The sequence below is a fragment of the Sciurus vulgaris genome (genome assembly GCF_902686455.1).
Source record: "Sciurus vulgaris genome assembly, chromosome: 3".
NCBI lineage: Eukaryota > Metazoa > Chordata > Mammalia > Rodentia > Sciuridae > Sciurus > Sciurus vulgaris.
The window spans coordinates 153573871-153598172 of NC_136463.1; the positions used below are offsets into that span (position 1 = coordinate 153573871).

At 39.2% G+C, this 24302-nt stretch overlaps 1 protein-coding gene across 1 annotated transcript; it reads left to right on the forward strand.

Moving 5' to 3' along the window:
* Positions 1-6532: 6532 nt before the first annotated feature.
* On the forward strand, positions 6533-19880 carry BZW1 (basic leucine zipper and W2 domains 1). Its single transcript, XM_079133153.1, has 12 exons — positions 6533-6689; positions 7884-7957; positions 9893-10069; positions 11682-11776; positions 12200-12265; positions 13232-13367; positions 13939-14048; positions 14143-14313; positions 14758-14904; positions 15354-15505; positions 16684-16796; positions 17399-19880. The coding sequence occupies exons 2-11, from the start codon at positions 7894-7896 to the stop codon at positions 16769-16771; spliced, it is 1206 nt and encodes a 401-aa protein (XP_078989279.1). The 5' UTR covers positions 6533-6689; positions 7884-7893; the 3' UTR covers positions 16772-16796; positions 17399-19880.
* Positions 19881-24302: the final 4422 nt, after the last annotated feature.

Sequence of the window (24302 nt, forward strand, 5' to 3'; positions counted from 1 at the left end):
CCTTCAGTTACCACTCGGTTAATCCCATCAGGGGATTAATTCAGTGATTGGGTTAAGACTCTTAAAACCCAATGATTTCTCCTCTAAATCTTCTTGTATTGTCTCACATATGAGATTTTGGGAGACACCACCTCACATCCAAACCATAATATGACACCTCAAAGATTTTTTGATTTTTTTCATTTGTTTTTTTGTTTTTCTGTATTGGGGTTTAAACCCAGGAGCACTCTACCATTGAGCTTCATCCCTAGGCCTTTTTCATTTTTTGAGACTAGGTCTCACTAAGTTGCTGAGAATGACCTTGAACTTGTGATCCTCCTGCCTCAGCCTCCCAAGTTGCTGGAGTTACAGGCATGTGCCACTGCACTCAGTTAAAAACTTACTTATTATAAAAATTTGTGGATCCTATGAAAATATTTCTAGCCACACACGTACATAAATTTACATATGGGCTGCAGCTGGAGCTCAGTTGGTAGAACACTTGCCTAGCATGTGCAAGGTTCGATCCCCAGAATTGTAAAAGAAAAAAAAAAAAATTCACGTGTAAAAGAAAAAAAAATTCACATGTGTGCATACATATATAGAGAGATGTATTGATATAGGTATATAAATAAATGATACAGTGTTTAAGCCAGGTTCATAAGGTGTTATACAATCTTCTATAAGAATAAAAGCATAGGAGTATACTTTCGCCAGATCATTCCCCAAAGGCATTGGCAACATCCTAATTGTTTAAATAAAGATCTTTTGTTACTTGCTATTGAAAAAGCAACAGTTATAAAGCAGTATCAAGTTCAGGTGGCACCTTTCATTTTAGTTCAAAAAATTTAATCCAAAAGTACTAGGGGGGACTTACAACAAATGGCAGAGGGAGAAGTCAGCAAATCCTCTCTCAACTACAAAACTGGCAAAACTATCCCAAACCAACATTTTAAAACTCTAGAAATCACTAAAGGCAAACAACAAATTGGGAAGTGTTTATTCATGAAACACTGCTAAACTTAAGGTAAGAAAATGGTGTCTGTGGTATTCTTGTCTAAAAGGAAATGACATATATCATAGTAACAAAAAAAAAAAAAAGAAAGAAAGAAAGAAAGAAAAACAGTACAGAGAAAAAAAAAAAAACAATGAAACCAAAGATTTCATTTTTTTGAAAACACCAAAAAAGCTGGGTGCAGTGGTGCATGCCTATAATCCCAGCAATTTAAGAGACTGAGGCAGGAGGATGGCAAGTTCGAGGTTAGCCTCAGCAACCTACCCAGGAGGTCCTAAGCAACTAAGTGAGACCCTGTCTCAAAATAAAAAATAAAAAGAGCTGGGGCTGTATCTTAGTGGTTAAAGTACTCTGGGTTTAATCCCACACACACATACACACACACACACACAAGAATATTATGAACAACTTTATACTAACAAATTAGACAACTTAAATGAAATGGCAAATTCCTAAAATGACACAAATGATCAAAGCTAACTTGACAAGAAATAGAAATTTAAGTAGATCGATAAAAAGTAATTTTAATGTTAATTAAAAATATACTCACAGAGGGAAGTTCAGGCCCAGATGGCTTCATTGTCACCAGTGAAATATTCTATCGACTATTTAAAAAAGAAATAATATCAATCCTTATACAAAAATGTTATGAGACTGCCAGGTGTAGTTAATGAAATATTTTCATTCATAAAATAAATCTTAAGAAAGGAAGCCAATCTGACCTATTAACAATGAAGAAAATAACTTCCATCATAAGACACTGTCTTGAATGCAGTCAACATCTTATCAATAAATTAATTATATCCTAGAGTCGGCAAAGCTAACCATTACAGAATTCTTTTTGGAGTTGTTGTTGTTGTTATAAATGGACACATTACCTTTATTTTATTTATTTTTATGTGGTACTGAGGACCCAACTCAGTGCCTCACATGTGCTAGGCAAGTGTTCTGCCACTGAGCCACAAACCCAGCCCCAGAATTCTTCATTGAGCACTGGAAGGCTGAACAACATTTTGCATAAACTTATCCAATCGGACATTTCTTCAAAGATCTGATTTACCCTTCTTCTCCTTACAGTCACCTGTTACTAGATCCAGTACAGCATGAACCAAGCAAGCACTGAACATATCACTGGGAACTACAGTTTGTTCAAGGGTACTGATAACAGACTGCAAAAAGATATAGAGCCCCAATTTGGAGGTTTAGAAGGGTATTAATCGTCATGTGAAGCATTTGGTACCCACATTTTTCAGATGGGGTAAGTGACTTTCATGAAATAAAAATATAGCCCAGGACTAAATGTCAATTTTCAAGCACTCCTATAAAAGAAACAGTTCTTCCTCAAACCTCCTTGTCACACTTCTTTCCCCATGATGAACTCTGTGATGGTATGAAAGGTACTGGCTTCTTCAGATTCACTCTGTACTTACTAAAGCATGTATCTTGCTATACACTGAAGCACTTCTAAAATGAGTAAGAAATAGCCATTGTCACCAAGAATTTCAGTTTAGGACAAAAGACAATTATAAATACAAAAGTAGACCCACTATCAAGGAAGAAAGTACAAAATTCAAAGGATGTTCAAAAAAAGGAATGTGTTCCCATTTCCTGCATTGACTGGGAAAGGCTTATGGCAAAAAGTAGTCACTGTGATAGAGGTTGAAACAGCAAGGAGGTCTTTGACAGAAAAAAAAAAAAAAATGAAGAAAGAACATCAATGAAGATGGAAGAAATCATGTGTCCTGGCTAACTTAAAGCAGGGGATTCAACTGTATGGAATCTTTTTCTACCATGATACAGTTTACAAATGATATTTTCCATGCCAGTCCACTGTGCCTGCTTTTTGGACACACCTGAAGACATAGATAAGATAGGATGCCTAGGATGCCTATCTTGTACAATACCCAGTAACCCCAAGACCCTCTCATTTCTACTAATTTATATTGGAATGAAAGTGAGAATTATTTTTTTTCCTGTTTTTTTTTCTTTTCTTTTCTTCCTTTTTTTTTTTTTTTTTTTTTTTTGGTACTGGGGCTTGAACCCAGGAGCATTCTTCCTCTGAGCTACATCTCTAGCTCTTTTTAAATTTTATTTCCAGACAGGGTCTTGCTAAGTTGTCCAACCTGGCCTTTAATTTGTGCTCCTTTTGCCTCAGCCTCTGGAGTCACTGGGATTACAGGTGAGTGCCCTTGCACCCCATTTGGGTGATCTTATATTGGGGAAAACCTTAAATCTGCTTTCATTTTTAAAGAAAATAACTTGCTAGCTTTAATGGAAGGCAATAAAACCACCGATGTAGGGCTGGGAGTATAGATCAGTGGTAGAGACTGTGCTTAGCATGTCTGAAGCCCTGGGTTCAATTCCCAGCACAAAAACAAAACCAAAACTTACCAATGTGGTGGGAGTAAAGAAGTAAAACATAAGTCAGAGCTATTCCTGGGTGGTCATGAGTACAAACCCAAAATTTAAACATTGAAGAGAAAGAATTTAGGCTGAATTTGAGAAGATAAGGAAAAGGGTAGTGTAGTTAGGAAGTTATTGCAAAAGTCCCATTTCTTTGGAGCTAATAGAAAACTAAATCAAGATGGAACTGGAAAAAGATGATGAAATGGAGAAATGTGGCAAATATAGAAGATAAACTTTGTGAAGACATGGGTCTGATTTGTCACCTCTGTAACTCTACTGGTCTCTAGTTCAATAAATATTTGTCAAATGATTAAATAATTAAGATATTGGTGGTTGGTGGTATTTTATAATGATAGAATTAGGCTGCTTGGATTCAAATTGAGCTTTTCTGCTTAATAGCTCTATGACTTTGAGCAATTTATTTGACCTCTATGCCTTAGCTTTCTCATGTATAAAATAGGGCTAATATTGATATCTAGATTATTGGGTAGTTTTGTCAGTGAAAGGGGTTTAAGTAATTCCCAGAGAGGGGGAACCTTGATTTAGGACAGGTGGGGTTCTTGGTATCCTTGATGGAAAAGAATTTCAGCATGCCCCATTCAAAGACACAGAGATTTATTTAGGAAAGCAGACAACATTCAAAGGAGAGTGGATTTCAGCTCAAGAGAGAGGTGCTTTTGGAATTCTCACTCATTTTTTTAAAGGAAACTTGGTAAGTGTAGGGTATGGAAAGGTGTGGGGATGACATCAGTCTGGGATTCACAAGATGGTGTATGATGGTTGGTCTGGTCATTCTCAACATCCTTAGATTGACATGGTTTCCACTATTCGAACAACAGATAATGCTGGAAAGTCTCCTAAATTGTAGGTTTCTTAAAAAATTACATCTCTTTGTTTAATCTATTTTTTGATGGGCTAATTAACAGTGGACAGGGTAATTATCATAAGAGTGATTTTACAGCTAACTCTAAGATGTACACATTCCCCAGAAATTTGGGAGTGATAGGCCTGGGAGTCTGGCTTTGGGGAATGGCAGGCTTGGAAAGGTATGTAGAATCTCAGATTAAAATTATATTTCCTTGTCCTTGCTTTATGTCTCTTTTCTCCCTATTTTTTAATTTCTTCAATCCTACCTCAGTCCTGAGAGTTAAATGACGTTAATAAAGTGCTTAGAGGATACCTGAACATGTATTGAGCTATATAAAACTACGATAATTTTGGGCTGGGGTTGTGGCTCAGTGGTAACCAGCTCGCCTAGCATGTATGAAGCTCTGTATAATGGTGAAACTGTACCTTTAACAACACTTCAGAAAAATTGAGGGAAGAGTAATTCATTGCGTGAATGAATTACTCCCAGTTCAGGGGAGATTGGGGGCTAGGGAGAAAAGATGGGACTAAATCAGAGAACTCTGACTCCCACCACTTCCCTCTGAACCCCCACCCCATCTCCCACAAAGCTCTAGTCACACACACTCTGCAATACCTCCAACAGGTCCCGTTCTTCAAGACATTCCCACTGCTGTACCCTCAATTTGTAAGAGTATAGAGGCTGGGCTCAACAAATATTGGCTTAATGATTCAATAAGTGAACTTGAAATTCCTTTAAATGGAGTAAATGCTAAATACCAGAGAACACAGGAGACTGCCATGACACAGACAGGAAAGAAGATAAAAGGTAAGTGCAGGAAAGAAGAGTCAGCAAAAAAACAAAGTCTATACAGAGTAACCAAATAAGAGCAAAAAGTTTTTTCTTACTAACCCCGCCCAACCCTTACACTGGGGTTGAACTCCGGGGTGCTCTACCACTGAGCTGCATTCCCAGCCCTTTTTATTTTTTATTTTGAGACAGGGGCTAAGCTGCCAAGAACGGCCTACAACTTGAAAGCGTCCTGCTGGAGCTCCAGAGTAACTGGGATTACAAGTGTGCGATACTAGGCCTGGCAGGGCTGACTGTGGGCTAGAGCAAAGTTTAAGGCTCGAGAGGAAGCAAGGAGGGTGAGGACTGAAAAAAAAAAAAAAAAAAAAAAAAATCACTGGACTTGCAATAATTTTAAGAATGCTGAGTAATTAATTTTCTATGAAGTTGGGGGTGGGGGAATCATAAAATTAAGGAATAGAAGTCAATTAATAGACTTTTCCTGACATGTTTGATAAGAGAAGCCAGGTCCAGAGGTGATTTTAGGGATAAATCCCATTTTTACCCGTTTCTCTAGTAGGGAGAGTGAGGACACAGAGGGAGACAGATACTGAAAATAAAAACATGGGGCTACATCCTGGAGATGTTGTGCATAGAACTGTGTGTGCAGGGCTTTTCACAGGCACTGTCTTATCTGATCGTTCCCAGGTCTCTGAAGATAGGTCCTGTGACTGGTTCGCAAAGCGTGGTTCCTAGACCCGCAGTATTCACATAACAGAGAGTGTTAGGAAGGCACATTTTTGGGTCCCGCATCAGACCCACGGAATCTGAAACTGCAGACATGGGACCCCGCAAACTATTTTAACAAGTCCTCCAGGGGACTTTCGATGCTCTCGAAATCCTCACATCCACCACACTCGGGAGACGATAGAGACCTCTGCAAGACGTGGCGGGCTCAATCGGTGGGCAGAATTTCGCTTCTGAAGCCTCTGCCTAGGTCCTCCATTCGGGCGGTGCACCACCCTAGGGAGCCAGCACTGTAGAGTAAGGTCACACTACTCCGCGGTTGGTCTGAGCGACTTCCAACACCCCCGGTTGGGGCAGAGGCGAAGAGAAGCTCCCCCAATTCCAGCCAAGCCCCTGTCCCGCCCCTGCCTCCGCCCACGCATGGCCCGAGCACCCCAGTCCTCGGGCTCCAACTTCCGGCGCTGGAAAAGGGGTCGGCGGGTTAGGGAGTGGGGGAGGACGTGTCCAACTTCGAGACTCGCGGGGGGCACTATCATTCACCCAAGCGCCCCATGTGCTCAGAGGCCGGATGAAGCGGCGGTGGAAGAAAGAGGCTAGTCTAGGACAAGTGTCCAGGCGATCTGGGATCTAACAAGGGACTAAAGGAGTCTGAAACTCCTGCTCTCTTCCTTTCCTTACTTTTCCACCCCACGCTCCAAGGAATGGGAAAGACGGAAGCTCGTGGCCGCCACAGGGGCGGGGCGCGGAGGCTGTGCAAGGTGGAGAAATCTCGCGAGAGCGGAGCGACCGGGGCGGGGGTGGCACCTCTTCCCTCCTCCTCGCGTTAGTTCCGGTCGCAGAGGAGACACTGCTGCAGTTGCCGCCACATCGGGGATTTTTGGCTCTTTTCTCTTCGCCTTAAATTCGGTGAGGCCTGGCGCCCGACTCGTGCTGGGCTGACATTGCGGCCAGTCGTCGCCGGGCAGAGGGCGAGGGAGGCAGCAAGTCGGGTGCGGCGCGACTTGGGTGGGTCCAAGTGGAGGCCGCCGCATGAGGCCAAGCCGATCCGGGGCCTGGATTCGAGGGCCGGGGCCGTCGCTTTGGCGGGGAGGCCGAAAAGCGGGGGGTCAAGTCCGAAGTAGAGCCTGGGAGCGTGCCGCGGTGCCTCGGGGGAGTCAGTGGCCGAGGCGGCCCACCTCCGGACGCTGCCCGGGCCTGGGTAACAAAGCCGCCGCGGCCTCTATTGGGTGATGTACGCGTGGGGGGTTCCGGCGGGCGGGGCGGAGGAGCCGCCACCACCACTGAGGCCGCCTCCTCCGCCGCTGCTTTCGCTGGAGGGCGGGCGGATGTACGGGGCGGCGGGGCCCCCGGCGCGGAGCGCCTCGGCGCCTGTGGTCCGCTCGTTGCGGCGGCCGCCACCCCAGGCGACAGGGTCAGTGGAGAAGGGCCCACGGGACCCCACGGCACCCGACTGTAGTCGAGAGGGTGTTCCGGGACGGGGCGGCTTATCTGCCGCTCGTGCGGGTGGCTAGGGAAGAGTGTGGATTGAGAGACACGTGCCCGGGGACGAGGCTCACTTAGACTGTAGGATACAGGGCAAAGGAGGTCCGGCCGTCCCAGCTAATTTTGCAGGCCGCAGTTGTGCAAGCTGCCGTCTGGATCACAGGCGTGACTTTGGGTAGGGTGGTACTGCTTAGAAGAAGGGATTCCCCTTTTGACGGTGTCTCGGGATTGACGTACAGATTTCTGCGACTAGTTCTAATTTCGGCGTCGGTGGTGCTTAAAAGTAGTGGAAGATGTAGGTGAATGTAAACAGGAATGTGGAAGAAACTTAACAATTATGTTTGTGATGGGCGGTTTGTCACTGGTCACTGTGACACTGTAAAGCATCCAAAGTGTAGTTCCCAGAATTTCCTTAAAGTGTTTCTTGTAGAGAGAAATGCAGATTTTGAAGTTAGATTTAATTCAAGTGAAGGTAATTCTTTGTGCCTGCACTTGGTATATTGTCAAGCTGAAAGTGTTCTATTTGATTTGTGACTAGACTAAGTTTTGTCTATGCTTTGTTCTTAAAATGAATGTTACAACACAGATACTTTTAAGGCCATATTTCTGTTTTCCTAGGGTGTCTTTTATGAATAATCAAAAGCAGCAAAAGCCAACGCTATCAGGCCAGCGTTTTAAAACCAGAAAAAGAGGTAAATATTTATGTTTTAATATTTCTCTTCAAACCTCCAGATATCTTGTGTATCCTGGTTCCTCTGACAGTTGCATAGTACTAAAACCTCAAGAGAGAATACCAGAAAGGAACTTGAATTTATAGGTAACTGCCATTTCAGATGTACCCCTAATATTTCTACTGCTTTCTCGAACTTGTAGTTTTTATTATCAGTGTATCTCTAAGCAGGTTATTCAAGGTTATTTTTAGTGTAAAAATAAGAAACCTTTTAAAAAAGGACTTTTCACTAGCAGTTTTATTTAGGCAAACTTTTACTTGAGCAAAGAAGTTAATTTGTAAAAAGATACCTCCTAATGTCATTAATTAGACACAAATTATGCAAAAATGTGGTAGGGTTTGGGGATGTAACTCAGTGGTAGAGTGTTTGCCTAACAGTTACAGAGCCTTGGATTTGATCCTCAGCAGCACACACATCAGTACAAAAAAAAAAAGGTATGAGAAAATCATAATTTACCATAAAATGGAAGTTGATTATGGAATAAGTCACATTGTAATGTCCAATGGAATTAAATATTTGTTACATGTTTAATAGGAAAAGAATTAGAATTATTTAGCTACTATTTTGTACTAGTGTGTACTTCAATGAATGTTTAACTTAGTAGCAAGGAATTGTGCTAGTAGTACAGGAGCCTAAATAAGATGTGGTCTCAGATTTTTTATAAGCTTGATATTTTCCCAAAACACTACGTCTTCTTGCTTGAAAACACATACCCTTATTTTACAAGAAGATTAGAGGAAATAGAGAACTGGGTCAACTAATGGTCATAAGTTGTTTTTCTACCTTGAATAACACACATTTTGAGGTATATTACAGTCTTTTATAATCTTCAGTAGTCTGTTCCCATGTAGAAGTGGTGAGGAGAGCAAAGTGTGATTTGATTCTAGTCTTTGCAGCTACATTTAGATTTAACCAGTTAATTTTTGTAAGGAACAGGAGTTACAAACTTAGAACAAATAATGCTGGTCAATAATATAACTGTGTGTGGTGGTGCACACCTGTAATCCCAGTGAAGCAGGAGGCTTAGGCAGGAAGATCGAAAGTTCAAGGCCGGCCTCAGAAACTTAGCAAGACCAAAATTTTTTAAAATATTTTTATTAGTTGTTGATGGACCTTTATTTTCTTATTTATATTTGGTGCTGAGAATCAACCCAGTGCCTCACACATGCTATGCAAGCACTCTACCACTGAGCCACAACCCCAGCCCAAGACCAAAATTTTTTGAAAAACACTCCTGGGTTCAGATCCAAGTAACCATGCCTCACAAACAAACGAAAAATCAGACTATGGGAGCCTGCTGGTTGTGGTGACTTGCCCATAATCCCAGTATCACCACCTCCAAAGAAAAAAAACCAAACCAACCAAAAAATACACACAACTTCCAAAGATTACTTTAATAAATAACAAATGAATGGTTAAATTAAAAACCAAAATGTTTGAGCATCTACAGAACCAATAGCTCAAATATTTGGACAATTTTCAAAGGGATAAAATTCACCTCAGGTTTAAAGGATGGTCTAAACTTTGAAAAAGCCAAGATGCATTAGAGCATTCCTAGTGGCATTGTCTTGTGGCAGTGGGCATATGAAACACTAGTATATTTAGCTCACTTAATGAGATTGTTTGAAAAAGTGGTAGGAGAACAACCACACAATTTGTGTGACTAGGCCGTCCTGCCTTAATATTTGCAGAAGGAAGCTTGCAAAGGATGCGAATATAATCTCTTCCTCTTGTGTTTATTGCAAGTCTTGGGTCATACAGCTTATGTTTTCTTTCTTCTGATGGAAATAATGAAATTAAGAATTGATTAACTTATTCAGTAGTTAGTTTGATAAGGTGATAATGGTTTCATAGTCTTTTGGTAAGCCATTGAATGTTTTGGGCTTTTCCCCACAGATGAAAAAGAGAGGTTTGACCCTACTCAGTTTCAAGACTGTATTATTCAAGGCTTAACTGAAACTGGTACTGATTTGGAAGCAGTAGCTAAGTTTCTTGATGCTTCTGGAGCAAAACTTGACTATCGCCGATATGCAGAAACACTCTTTGACATTCTGGTGGCTGGTGGAATGCTGGGTAAGTGTCTGGGTTTTGTTGGTTTAGGAAATTAGGAAAATTCTGGAGATTATGGAGAGTCCAGAGTATATGATAAACCAATTTCCTACAGCATCCCCAACTGATGGTTTTTCTAACATGTGTTTGAATACTGCCATTTTATGGAGAAACTCCTTATTTTGTCCTGTGAAATACTTTTTTATACTTGAAAGCTCTAGACTCAGCATAGTAGCCATTAGGCACATGTGCCTGTCAAGTACTTGGGATGTGGTTGGTCCAAATTTATATGTGCAGTAAGCATAAAATACACATTGAATTTTAGAGATGAAATAGAAAAGAGCCAGACATGGTAGTGAATGCTTGTAAATCCCAGTTACTCAGGGAGCCTGAGGCTGGTTAATTGAGAGTTTAAGACCATCTTGGGCAACTTAGCAAGACCCCATCTCCAAAAAGATCTATTTTAAAAAGATATAGTAGAAAAAAGAATGTAAAATGAATATTTTAAAATGTTTTCAGAGTAATATTGTATTGACAGCCAAGCTATGAGGCTTACCTGATAGGTGGGGGCATTACCCAGTAGTAGACCCAGGAACTTAGAATTTATACCTTTTGTGGAAGTGATATTGGCCAAATTATATTGTTATGTTATTTGGATGTGTGAATGTGTAACAACAAATCCCACCATAAACTATAATGCACCAATAAATGTGGGGGGAAATTAATGCCTTTTAATGCCTAGTCACGTGAGTATTTATTTTCATTGCCTTAGCCAATTTGTAGTAAGAAATATGAAAGATTTCTATTTCTATTCATAGTACCATTACCAGTAAGACTTTTTTGGGGGGAAAAAAAATTCTTAAAATTTATTTACTAAGGAAGGTAGGAACATGTCTGCCATCCCAGCTGTTCAGGAGGCTAAGGCAAAGTTTGCAAGTTCAAAGCCAGCCTGGGCAATCTAGCAAGACCCTGTCTCAAAATAAAAAGGGCTAGGGACTTGGCTCAGTGGTAGAGTGCCCCTGGATTCAGTCCAGAGTACAGATTGAAATTATTTTTCTAAGGAACATTTCAAGTACATCCTAAACAGAATAATATGATGAACATCTGATCTTTTACCAAACTTCAATAGTTATTAACACATCTAGGCTGTTTTTCTCCTTCCCCCCGATTTTTTAAAGCATTAGGTCTCTAACTTTGGGGTTTTTATAACATAACCTGTTTGGAAGATTGAGGGATTATTTTCTTCATGGAAAGTTACATGTAATTAGAGCCAATTCTGAACATTTCCACTTCACAGATTTGGCACTACTGATTGGTTAATGAGTTTCTTTAGGGTGCTAAGGTTGTTCTATGTATTCCTGTGTAAATTTTTACTCTTCATTCTTATATACTGAACCAACCATGCTGGTTGATTTTGATTTTGCTTTTATTTTGTCTTTTAGAATGTTACCATTTTATTTTATGTTGAAAATTCTTAGAGAAAGATTGAAAGGATTGCCAGTTTAAATTGCAAATTGTGGGGCTGGATGTGGCATAGTGGTAGAACCCTCACCCTAGTATATTCAAGGCCCCTGTGGTTCAATCCTCAGCATAAAAATAACTAAACTAAGTACAATTTTTGTAAAATATTTCTTAGCCCCAGGTGGTACACTGGCAGATGCCATGATGCGTACACCTGTCTGCGTGTTTGCAGCACAAGACGCCCTAGAGACCATGCACGCCTTTGCTCAGGTACTTAAAATCTTACTTCATTATTTTCAGTTAATTAATGTTTACAGAACATTTTATTTTAAGGAGGGGCAGGTAACTGGGGTATGGTGGGCAGGCCTATAATCCCCAGTCACTCAGAGGGCTGAGGCAGAAGATTGCAAGTTCAAGGCCAGCATCACCTTTTTAGCAAGACCCTGTCTCATAATAAAAAGGAGTAGGGTATAGCTTAGTGGTTCAATCCCCTGTACCAAACACACATACACACACATGCCCAACAATACAAATCTATAGAGAAGTTGCAATTAATGCATTAATAGTACTGGTGTATTTAGGATTGAGGAGAAAATAAAATTTTTCCGAAGTTGATATAAAGTATAAGCTTTTACCTCTAGTGTAAGACTTCCTTCTTTGCTGTTCTGGAAATAACTTTGGTATTGTTCATAGGTTTTTAACAAGCTAATCAGGCGCTACAAATACCTGGAGAAAGGTTTTGAAGATGAAGTAAAAAAGGTATGAGGAGGGATTTGGTATGGCTCAGTGGTAGAACAAGAATAGGGTCAGGCAGAGGAATGTTAAATTCTAATTCTGCCACAGATTTGACATAATTTTAAATAAGTCTAAGTGGAGTTTGTTCAGAAAATGAATAGCCTAAAAAGTTGAGTAAGAAATTCAGTTTACTTGGTGTGAGTCCCAGTGTGATCAGGTGCAAAGAAAATCTGATAATGTTAACATTTATTGAGTGCCAGGCTTTGTTCTAACATATCAACTCATTTAATATTCATTAAAAACCCTGGGAGGGGCTGGGGATGTGGCTCAGTTGAAGCACAAGGCTCTGGGTTCAATCCTCAGCACCGCAAAACAAAACCCTGGGAGCCCAATGCAGTGGCGTGCCTGTAATCCCAGTGACTTGGGAGACTGAGGCGGGAGGATTGTAAGTTTGAGTCCATCCTCAGCAACTTAGCAAGGCCCTGTCTCAAAGTTTGTTAAAAAAAAAAAAAAAGCGGGGAAGGGCGGGGGTTGGTGCTGGGGATATAGCTCTGTGTAAAGCACTCCTGGGTTCAATTCTCAGTTAACCCTTCCACTCCCCCCAAAACAACAACAAACCTGAGGAGACTGAGGCAGGAAGATCACAGGTTTGAGGCCAGACTTAGCAATTTAGTGAGATTCTGTCTCAGAATTGAAAGTACTGGAGATGTAGCTTAGTGGCAAAGTGCTCCTGGATTCAGTTCCCACTACCGAAAATAAATAATAACAGCCCTGGTCGGCAAGTTTTTTTATCCACATAGATGTGAGGAAACTGAGGCACAGAAGTTAAGTACTTTGCCCAGGATCATTTAGCTAATGAATTATTACAGCTTACATATAAACTTAAGTGATTAGGTCCCAGAGCTTGCCCTTTTAATCGATAGAGTGTATTTTGCTGTTTCTCTCAAAGTAAAACAAGTGCTTTTTTAACTGAACTATTTATTTTTACAGCTGCTGTTGTTCTTAAAGGGTTTTTCAGAGTCGGAGAGGAACAAGCTGGCTATGTTGACTGGTGTTCTTCTGGCTAATGGAACACTTAATGCATCCATTCTTAATAGCCTTTATAATGAAAATTTGGTTAAAGAAGGTAATCAACCTTTAGCATAGGGTAGTTTCTGGTTGGATGAGGGTGAAATAGATGTAATTAAAGTAAAAAGAGAAATGCTTTGGGAACCCAGAAAGATTTTGTACCAAGTGGGAGACTTGGGACATCTTTAATGGAGATGACACATTAGGAAAGATTTCAAGCTAAAAGGAATAATTAGTTCCCAGTGTGGCTTCTGTTTTCTGACATAGTGATTTTCTTTCTTTCTTTCTTTTTTTTTTTTTCTTTTCCCTTACATGATACTAGGTATTTAAGGGCCTCTTTAATTCTCACAATATTCCTGTTAGTGTAGGAACTGTTATCCTTATTTTATACATTACAAAATACTAAGTAAGTTGGCCAAAAATATGTAACTGACAAAGAATAGAATAGGGAAATTGAAGTGAAATGGTAAGCAGTGGTAGAGGAAAGCTGAAGGTTCAGTTTAGAAAGAGAATGAATAATCCCATGTGGTTGAACTGTGGAGGGGAAAGTAGAGCAAGATAGCAAGATTTAAATCCAGGAAGGTATTTCTGTTAGATGAGCTTCTTTTTTCCCTCCTCCCCTTTCACAGGAGTTTCAGCAGCTTTTGCTGTAAAACTCTTTAAATCATGGATAAATGAAAAAGACATCAATGCAGTAGCTGCAAGTCTTCGGAAAGTCAGCATGGATAACAGACTGATGGTTTGTAAATTTTTTCATTTTTAAATCTGAAAGTGGAGAATATTTTTCTTTATCAGAGTTAAAGATCATTTAACAGATTAAATTCTCCTTATAGGAACTTTTTCCTGCCAACAAGCAAAGCGTTGAACATTTCACAAAGTATTTTACTGAGGCAGGCTTGAAAGAGCTTTCAGAGTATGTTCGGAATCAACAGACCATAGGAGCTCGCAAGGAGCTCCAGAAAGAACTTCAAGAACAGATGTCTCGTGGCGATCCATTTAAGGATGTAAGCTGTTTTTGTTTAAACCATCTTTTTATGGCTAAACTTCTGGCATATTTTCACGCATTTGAGAAACTTCAAAATATTTCACCAGAGTGAGTCTGAATTAATACTTTATAGAATGTTGTACTTCATCTCAGCCATTTTCATATACTAATTCAATACCTTACTGATGCCCCAAAATGATGAAACTTGGGGGAGTTTGTACAGTCTAATTGACAGACCTGATTCTGTTTCTTTCTTAGTCCCTCCTAGCCAGTTTGCGTGTAAAATGAGGTTGAAATCTGTGGCCATTTCCAGTTCCAAAAGTTCTATTATGTGTGGTATATGTGTGGTTGTTGGTAATTGCATGAAAGGGTATCTTTATGCTTTCATAAAAGGTCTAAGTTTGATGTGTGAATTTTGTATATTGAAACTGGTTTCCTTTACTAAATTTGGATTATTTTGCAGATAATTCTATATGTTAAGGAGGAGATGAAAAGAAACAACATCCCAGAACCAGTTGTCATTGGGATAGTCTGGTCAAGTGTAATGAGCACCGTGGAGTGGAACAAAAAAGAGGAGCTTGTAGCAGAGCAAGCCATCAAGCACTTGAAGGTATTAGAAATGTGCCTGACAAAACTGTTCTGCTTTTAAGTGGGGATAAGTGAACTGTCACTGTACTTTTCTAAGCGGATGTATCACATCTTTGGTTCCTGGGGATGACCCACCAGTAAGTAGACAAGTAACATATTAACTATTGATGATAATACTTTTAAGTCTGACTTAGGCAATGGTTCATAGGTTAAAAACCAAGAACATGTTTAAAAGTAATTGAAGAGTATAACTTAAGCCCAGTATCAACTGTTCAGCAGTTGCCTGAAATACTTATAGAATTATTTATTTTGATGTTTAGTAGTTGGTTGGAGTTTTTTGTTTTAATGTTCTTTTAATTTCCAGGAAACATATTATAGTTCACAGATTTTAAAATGTGAGTTGTGTTCTTTGTTGTAGAAGTTTTGTAATGGTCATTGTAATGAATGACTAATATTTTCTTCTTTTAAAAGCAATACAGCCCTCTACTTGCTGCCTTTACTACTCAAGGTCAGTCTGAGCTGACTCTGTTACTGAAGATTCAGGAGTATTGTTATGACAACATTCATTTCATGAAAGCCTTCCAGAAAATAGTGGTGCTTTTTTATAAAGGTAATAGAATTTTGTGAATATGTTTTTTAAATCCTTGAACTAGAGGAGCCAGGTGTGGTGGCACATGCCTATAATTCAGCTACTCAGGAGGCAAAGGCAGGAGGATCATGAGTTTGTTGCCATCCTCAGTAATTTAGCAAGGTCCTGTCTCAAAATGAAAAGTAGAGGTTGGGGGTGGCAAGTCCTCGAATAGTCAATTGTTTTCAAATGAGTATCTGAACATAGGCTCCTTGAACTATTTTACTTCTAGGCATCTTTGATTAAGTTGGGTGCTTTTTAGAATATTTCTGTCAGAATATCTCTTCCTATTCACAAGTTGAAATCCAAAGCCATTGTGATGGAGTCTGAGAGTTGACTCTGAACACTGTAACCACGTTAAATTCCCCAGGTCTCTTCTCTAGACACACTTCCTATCTCTAGTCTTCTGCCTGTGGGAAGTCTGCCTCCCTTCACATTGCCCCACCACCCAGTGTTGACTTTCCCTTGTGCTTCAAGACTAATTCAGAATGCTTTTGTAACCCCCCTGTTGCAGTTATTGCTTCCTTTCCTGTGATCCCAGTTGTAGAAATCTGCTCTAAATTTGGTAGTAAAGACAGACCTCTGTCCAGAGAGAACCCATTACAGGCAGTTAATTTATTAGTTGGTGAGAGCCCTTTACAGTTCCACATTAATCATAGTAGCCTGAATCTTAGAATAGTTGGTTTGTACATGTGTTCTCTTCCCTAGTTTTTGACGATATTTTGTTGATTATGTGTATTCTGAATTTAGAATAAGAATCAACCCTGGTCCCCAAAACATGTTTTAAAGGAAAGTATGGAAAATGGGTAGTGCCTGTGCTCAGTGATTATCATCTTGTATTTAGGTTTATTGAAAGCATTTATTTCCCCTGCAGTTTATGCTCAGTTTGGGTAGTTTCATACATGTGCAGCAAGTTGGTAAAAGTCTCTTACATAAATGATCCTGTTTCACCTTTTTTATTTTTTCTTCAATATGTGAAGAAACCAGTGTTTTGAATATAGAATTTATCTTGCAACCAACAAAAATAAAAATTTTTACTTAACTTTCCAGGAAAATGTTGTTTGCCAAGCAGGTATTTGTACATTAGGTGGTTTTAACTCTGCCTCATATGGAGAAATACATAAAACTCCCTAATGTAATGATTTATTGCTCTCTATAGCTGAAAGTCCTGAGTGAAGAGCCCATTCTGAAGTGGTATAAAGATGCACATGTTGCAAAGGGGAAAAGTGTCTTCCTTGAACAAATGAAAAAGTTTGTGTAGAAATGGCTCAAAAATGCTGAAGAAGGTAAGTCTTTTCTTTTGTGCAAATTGTTTGGAAATTGATTTTAATGTGGCTATATGTCCACACATGCATTCTCTCATTCTGTTGCTGCTTTGTACCCAGAGTACACATTTTTGTTTACTTATGACAGACTTGATTTAAGGCAGTTGGGGAAATTAGACTATAATTGTTAAAGTATGTTGATGGTTCACCAATAATACTAAACATTCTTAGAAGGGAAATTGATATTTTGTTCTGGTACGGGGGATTAAATCCATGGATGCTCTACCCCTGAGAGATATATCCCACACCCCTTTTTTTATTGATTTCATTTTGAGACAGGTTCTTGCTAAGTTGCTGAGGCTGGCCTCAAACATGGATCCTCTTGCCTCAGCTTCCTGAGGAGCTGAGATCACAAGTGTATACTACCATGCCTGGCAGGAGAACTATAATTTTGAGAATACTTATTAATTTTGAAATTTATAAATGAATACTTTTTAATATCCTTATATAAGTAAGATATGACTAGTAAAATTCTTCCTTATGATTTAACTGTTTTAAGGTAAAAATGGGAACTTTTTTGCTTTCTAATATATAATGTTTGACTGCATTTCCCCCCTTTCTAGAATCTGAGTCTGAAGCTGAAGAAGGTGACTGAATTTTGAAACTACATCCTCAGTAAAGCAAACAGGAGTTGTAGATAAAATGTCATGTCTCATGTGTCCTGGTTCTTACATCTTCCTACCTCCCTTATATCAAGCATGATATAAGGCTTTCATGGCAAATTTTATTTTAACTGTTTCTATGGTTACTGGAAATGTTGGGTTTAGTTTCTAAAACCATGTTTAAGTAGCTACAGGAGCTATAGATTTGAATCTAATGTTGCATAGTCTTTTCAGTTATCTTCTACCTCCTGTATTTTCTACTGTAATAATGTAATTTAAAGCCTTCCACAATGAACAGTTCACTTTATTCCTGGGTTTCATATATAAACAGTTTTCAAGATTATGATTTGGTTAAAAATAATTTGTTATAAAAATTCTGTTTGCAAATTAAAACTGTAAAAGTATCCAAAAATCTCAAAAGGCAATGGTTTGTGTGATAATTTGGTATGCCTAGAGCCCTATTCATCAAGGGAAAGTCTCTTACACAGTAATTGAATTTTTTAACATGAATCCTGAATATTTGGACCATTGCTTGCATGTTAAATTTACTTGCATCTTTAACCCCAGATGTCCTTAAGTTTCAATTGTTTGCTCTCTGTTTTTCACTATAAGTGAAGCTATGGAGAAACAAACTGAAGTTTGAGGAATCATATATGTCAGGAGATGGTGGGAAGAAGAAAATTGAGCTTCTTCCCCATTGAGAGACTTCTGCATTCAGTTGTATCTTTACAGGCAAAAACAAATGGGTACTCTTTTCATGCGACCATTTCAACTGTACCGTAGAAGTCTTATGATTAAATATTTGTGCTCAGAATACACTTAGATTCTAAAGAAGTGTGAATAAAGGATATTCTGTTGTAGACCCCATAAGATTGTTGAAAAATGCCAAGACTCTACATGTTCTAATTGGGGATCTGAATTTAACTTATATTTCCTTTTAGCTTAGAGCATTTGTTGCAAAGAATGAAGTTCAGTGATAATTATATGTTCCCACTTGGTTGTACTGGACGACTTCATTCTCTTACTACATTCAGTAGTGAGTCAATCATCTGGCTATTAACATGCCCTAGTTGCCAATTTTTAATTGCCATGAGCCAAATATTTCTTCTATATGGTTAATTCATTTATTTTGACGTCTGCCTTTTAATTTTCATCTTTTTATTTTCTTGCTGCTACCCATCCATGTATGTAGTCATTATAGGGGGGAAATATTGCAACATTTTTGGGTGGAAAGGCATTGTGTTACAAGTGAACATTTTGAAGGATTTTAATTGAAAAGAAACTAGCCTGGAATAATGGCCACCAGAGATTGAGTGGAAATTACCCCTTTTGAAGGTGTCGTTCTTATTAGCCAAGAAGTGGTATTTAAAAATTCAATCTTGAGGAATAACATGTAATATAATTTGAAATAAAGGTATAGTGACCTTAAGAAGATCATTATAACAGATAACATTGTGAATGGGTGATTTTGTTAAGTGAATAACTTTGATAAAGTTTTCATGTGCAGGCAAAATGTGTCACTAGATTTCTAGTTAGTGATCTGCTTTTACTTTGTATTTGTAGTCTGCAAAATACTTTTTTTTTTTTTTTAAATAAAGTCCATCCTTACACTTAGGTTTATAGATTAGCCTTTTTCTTTGTTTATAAATTTCATTTTAATACCTAGTGGTGTATTGTATGTTGTGTGTTCAGATGTCTTTAATGTATAAGCATTAAATAATTCCTTCTTTCATCCTTAAAACTCCCAAATTGTAAACACCTACACAGATTTATGATGTAGCTGAAACTACATTGACATTTCTATGACCAAATCATTGCATGTTACTGCCGTACAAAGTGTACCCTGTTTATTATATACTGTGTATAGTGAAAGAGTGTGTAGTCTTCCAGAACTACATTATGATCTTTGATCATAGTTTTTTCCTTCATAATGACACAGTAGTGTTTACTTACTACAGTATTTAGTAAATGGATAAGTCATCTGTGAGTATAATATGAAGAAAGGGAATGCTTTATAAAACAACTGCAGATTTTCATTTTGAATTTTAAAACTCAGCTGCCAATGCCAACCTATGGCCTCAAATATGTGATTCTTAATAAAGATGTTAAACTTGTACTTTTAATTATGATCGGAAAAATGTTGATTTTCCTAGCTTGGTGTCAGTTTCTAAGGATAAGTTTCCACTTGGATACTATAATTAAATGTGTGTTTAGAGCTGATCATAAATTTCTTGGTCTTCCTCTAAGATTATTGTCCTAGGAATTTTTTGTTCTCATAAATATTCCAGATAACAAAAATGCCATGGAATATTTTACCAATTATGATGGTGGTGAGGGAAAATGCACGTTTAAGAGATTAACCTCTTGTTTAGTGTATCTCCTGCATTTCCCCCCCAAGAAACATTTTTTCCTAATAGCATCCCCAATAAATTTTAATATCATACGTTGTGTATGTACTGTGTCTGTGCTTTATACATGACTTTTTGGTTCCCCCTTGGGGTGAAATCACCCCATTGAGAATATACACTCAAGTGTATTCTGAGAAAGCTGGGTACAGTAGCACATGCCTGTAATCTCAGGTAATTGGGAAGCTGAGGCAGAAGTTATCTCAAGCTGGAGTCACAAGTAGGACAACTTAGACTCCGTCTCAAAATAAGATGGGGTTGGATGTATCTCAGTGGTCAAGTGCTTGCCTAGCATGTGTGAGGCCCTGGTTTGATTTCTAGTGCTGTAATTTCTATTTTTTTTTTTTTTTTTTCTTCTTAAAGGAAGAGGGAGTCCTAATGTTATGTCTTTATGCATGTCTGTGGTGTGAAGCAGTATGGTTTTTTTCTGTCAGGGTCACTAGAAAATGAATGAAATTTCTGTAAATCATCTTTCAACAGTGTGCTTTTTATCTTAGCCCACCATAGGCACCAGGCAAGGCATTTCCCATGGGCTTTGGAGAGCCTAATCGACTTGCTTGATTGTAAATATCAATAAGTAGAATGATTTGGACTTCCAATCTGTAAAAATGATTGAAAATCTTACAGATGAATGATTTATTTCAAGGTTATGGGGTCAACACTGGAAAATGGCATTGAAATTTTATTAATTTCTACTGTTCTACTCAAGTAAGCTGCTTGCAGGAACTACCACTACTACTGTGGGTTGACTTGAAATGTAGATGCCAAAGTTGGTGTATGTACATTAGACTACAGAATTTGCTTTGTAAAAGTTTTCCTTGGATGCTATTTACAGGTGTCGTGTAAAGTAGATTAATAAGCATTTCTATGAGAAATCTGCTAAATTGCCTTACCGTAATTTTTATGTGCAATATTAGTCCTTTAGTATCAATAGAAGGTATTTCTGTTCACCAGCCTACCAAGGCCTAAAGATTTAAAATACTAGGAAAAAAGGTTTTCAGTAGGCTTAATTTTAAGTAGGACCTGAAAAAAGTCTGATAAGTACTTTTTGACTTGGTTTTTGTCTAAGAAGTTGAATTCCAGTGGAGTACAATCTGAACACGATCTTAGGTATGATTGAAACTGGATGAGGAAAGCTCCCGACTCCTCTCCTCCCCACCCCACCCCCACTTAACTGTGGGCAGTTAGAGGAATCTGGCAAATCCAGTCATTTTCATTCTCCAGTGCACTTACAATCCTTTATTCTAGAATTAATCCTTAATGAAGTGAAAGAATGAAAACACTTGATAAATGTACTTAAATCACTGTCATTTTAGTTCCTCTTAATCAGGAGTTTAAAAACTCCACTGTTGTGTTATTTAGATGAGTAGTAAAAAAAACTGCAGATTTCTTGCTTTGTAGACTATTCAGAACCCATATCTTGTGAAGCTGTGATTAGAATGTTTGTGACTGTGTAATGAATTTGGGGTGCTACATGTTTATCAAATGTAGTTGATTTGTTCTTTTTCAGGGAATTCCCAATTAGTAATCGTTTTTAAATTAATCTGAGGGCTGGGGGTATGTATAGCTCAGTGGTAGGGTGCTTACTTAACATACACAAGGCCCTGCCTGGGTTTAATCCCTAGATCTACAAAGAAATAATAGCCTGAGCAAAACTAGCTAGGAGCCAATTCATGCTAAAATACTAAGGACAAAAAATTCTAAGGACAACAATAGTTAAGACCATTTTTTAAGCTAAATATTGAAGGTTGCGCTTAAAAGTTAAATTAGAAATAAACTAGTTGGAAATAAGTGACCTGGTTATAGACAAACTTCTATTACTTCAAAAAGATGTTCTACATTCTATTTTAAGAATAAAACATTTTCTCTGTAAATACACCTCATTTCTATTCTAGTTAGGCATAATGGAGCCGGGCACAGCAAACAGTTGAAGAATGGAGGAAACAGGATATCTGGTAACCCAGATAGCTCTTGGCACTCTGAACAACCTCAAGTACAGCCATCTAAGCCAGTGATATTGCTGCATTATTTGTGTTTAACTGTGAAACTTGCTTCTTGTCTGTACTCTTGAAATGGAATAAAATTTCATGAGACTCCTTGTTAATGTAGAGAAAAGCAATGACTTCAGTTGGTTGTACACTAAAGCCTCAAACTTTGACTTTATTTTATGGTGTAATTAGGGACCAAAGGTCTTTCCTAGACATGCTTTTCCTCCAGATGCACTTTTGCATTTGTATGGCTCATTGTGTACATGTTCAAAAATGACCGTTTGCTGGGTGGTGTGGTGTGCACCTATAATCCCAGCAATTTGGAGGCTGAGATGGGAGGATCACAAGTTTGAGGCCAGCTTGGGCAACTTGGCAAGACCCTGTCTCAAGAATAAAAACTGGGAGTGTAGCTCAGTAGTAATGGGCCCCTGGGTTCAATCCAAAAAGCACCAATGTTTGAATTTCAAAGATACCAATTCCATTTGCTATCTCCAGAAAGCTGCAAGTCCTTACCCATTCAGCCCCATGTCTAAGGGATCAAATTCTGTCCACTCCAGCTCCGAAATAACCCCTCACATGTGTTCACCTTAATTCAAGCCACCAGCATCTTAAGTGGGGAAGTGATCTTTGCATCCAGTTTGTCCACCTCGTCCTTTAGCACGGTAGCTAGAGCATTCTTCAAATGTAGTTTAAAATCTTAACTTCCCCTAGAAGGCCCTACATGATCGCTTGTTTAATCTGACTTTCCCTCTTAGTAACCACTGTGCCAGTATTCCTAATATTTGTGAAAGTTATGAACCCATCCTAACAAACTGGACAAGGAGGACTACTGTATTATGATCCATGACCATCATTCTAGGTTATGTATCCAGTGGATAAAATACACAAGCCCAGGGGAACAAGCACAGTGGCCTCGTCACTCCAGCAGCTTTGGAACACTGCTGGATGGGAGGTTCTAAGCCTAGGCCGTTTCACCAGGGTGCACAGTTAAGTCCACTAAACCTAAAGCTACAACTGCTCTCAGATTTAAGTTTTTTTTTTTTTTTTTTTTTTTTAAGGTTGGCCACCAGCCAGATAAAGGTGTTAGTGTATTAGCAGTGAAATTGGCCTGGTTATTGTGAGAGGGTTTGCAGGACAAGGCAGAAATTTCAGAGCTCTTGGGGCTCCCTGGAGTCATTTCTTAGGACAACTATTTCTTGATAATTTAAAGTGGATAATTGCAACACTCATGGAGCCTTACAAGGGTATCTTAAGCAGGGACTCAAATTTCCTCAGAAGGGATGAAGAAACTGGGCACGGTGACATATGCCTTGGGAGGCTGAGGCAGGAGGATCTTGAGTTCAAACCCAGCCTCAGCAACTTAGTGAAGCCTTGACAAACTCAGCAAGACCCTATCTCCAAGAAAATATATTTAAAAAGGACCGGAGATGTGGTTAAGTGCCCCTGGGTTCAATCCCTGGTACTTCCCCCTCACCAACAAAAAGTTCCCCCCCGTGTGGGGTTTTTCCAAATTCAGTTCTCTGGGTTGTTGCATTGGCTACCGCCCAATTATGCCAAGTTAGTGTGGTAGGTTGTTGGAAAGCCAAAGGAAGTACCTGGACACAGCAAGGGAGATGTGATGTTAGGGGGGAAACTTTAAAAAGATCAGTGACTTCCACGAGTTCAGTGGCAATAGGCTGAACAGATGGCACCTTCAACCCCCTAAAGGTGCTTCACCAAGCAGTGCCTCCTCACATGGTGTTTAGTCAGGTAGTGGCCAGCTAGATAAGTGACATGTACCCTTTTTCACAATGCCCTCCATTCCACACCAGGCCCCAGAGAAGGGTTTTACATTAGACTGTGAAAGCAGTGTCCTCATCAGCATTAGCTTGCTTGTATGACCAGCATCCCAAGGAGTAACTGTCCAGATGTACGTGCAATAAAACCACTTTCTATGGATAACACTAACTTGCCCTAGTTCCCAGCGTGCACAAGAGAAAGCCAGTGTCCTTTATCTGCCACATGAGGTGACACAGCATAGCTGTAATCGCATCCATTTGGGAGGTTGAAGCACTAGGATCACAAATTCAAGGTCAGTCTGGGTATTAGTGAGACCAATCCCCAGTATCTGTATATGTATATAGACTTTCTGGGACATGGTTTCCCCACCCCCGTCTTTTTTAAAATTACTGCCCCCCTTTCTTTAGGGGTGAGACAGTGTTCTAAGACTTAAAATACAATCCTTACAATACCAGGAGTTAGCATCAGATCTCCACAGATACAGGGCTCAGTCTCACAAGACTCAGTCCCCACTTCGTGACAATCTTTTGTTTTGGGTTTTGTGTGTGTGTTGATAGGCATCAAACCCAGCCCTTCACATATGCCAGGAAAGTGCTCTACCACTGACCTATACTTCCAACCCTTTTAAAACTGTATTATGAGAGGGTCCCAAACTACATTGCCTAGGTTGGCCTCCCACTTGAGATCTTCCTG

What these genes read in the sequence shown, in the direction of transcription:
- BZW1 (XM_079133153.1), top strand. Translation starts at nt 7,894, where the DNA reads ATGAATAATCAAAAGCAGCAAAAGCCAACGCTATCAGGCCAGCGTTTT. An exon ending in TTTTAAAACCAGAAAAAGAG is followed by an intron (nt 7,958 to 9,892) that starts GTAAATATTTAT and finishes TTTTCCCCACAG; the next exon opens with ATGAAAAAGAGAGGTTTGAC. An exon ending in CCATGCACGCCTTTGCTCAG is followed by an intron (nt 11,777 to 12,199) that starts GTACTTAAAATC and finishes TATTGTTCATAG; the next exon opens with GTTTTTAACAAGCTAATCAG.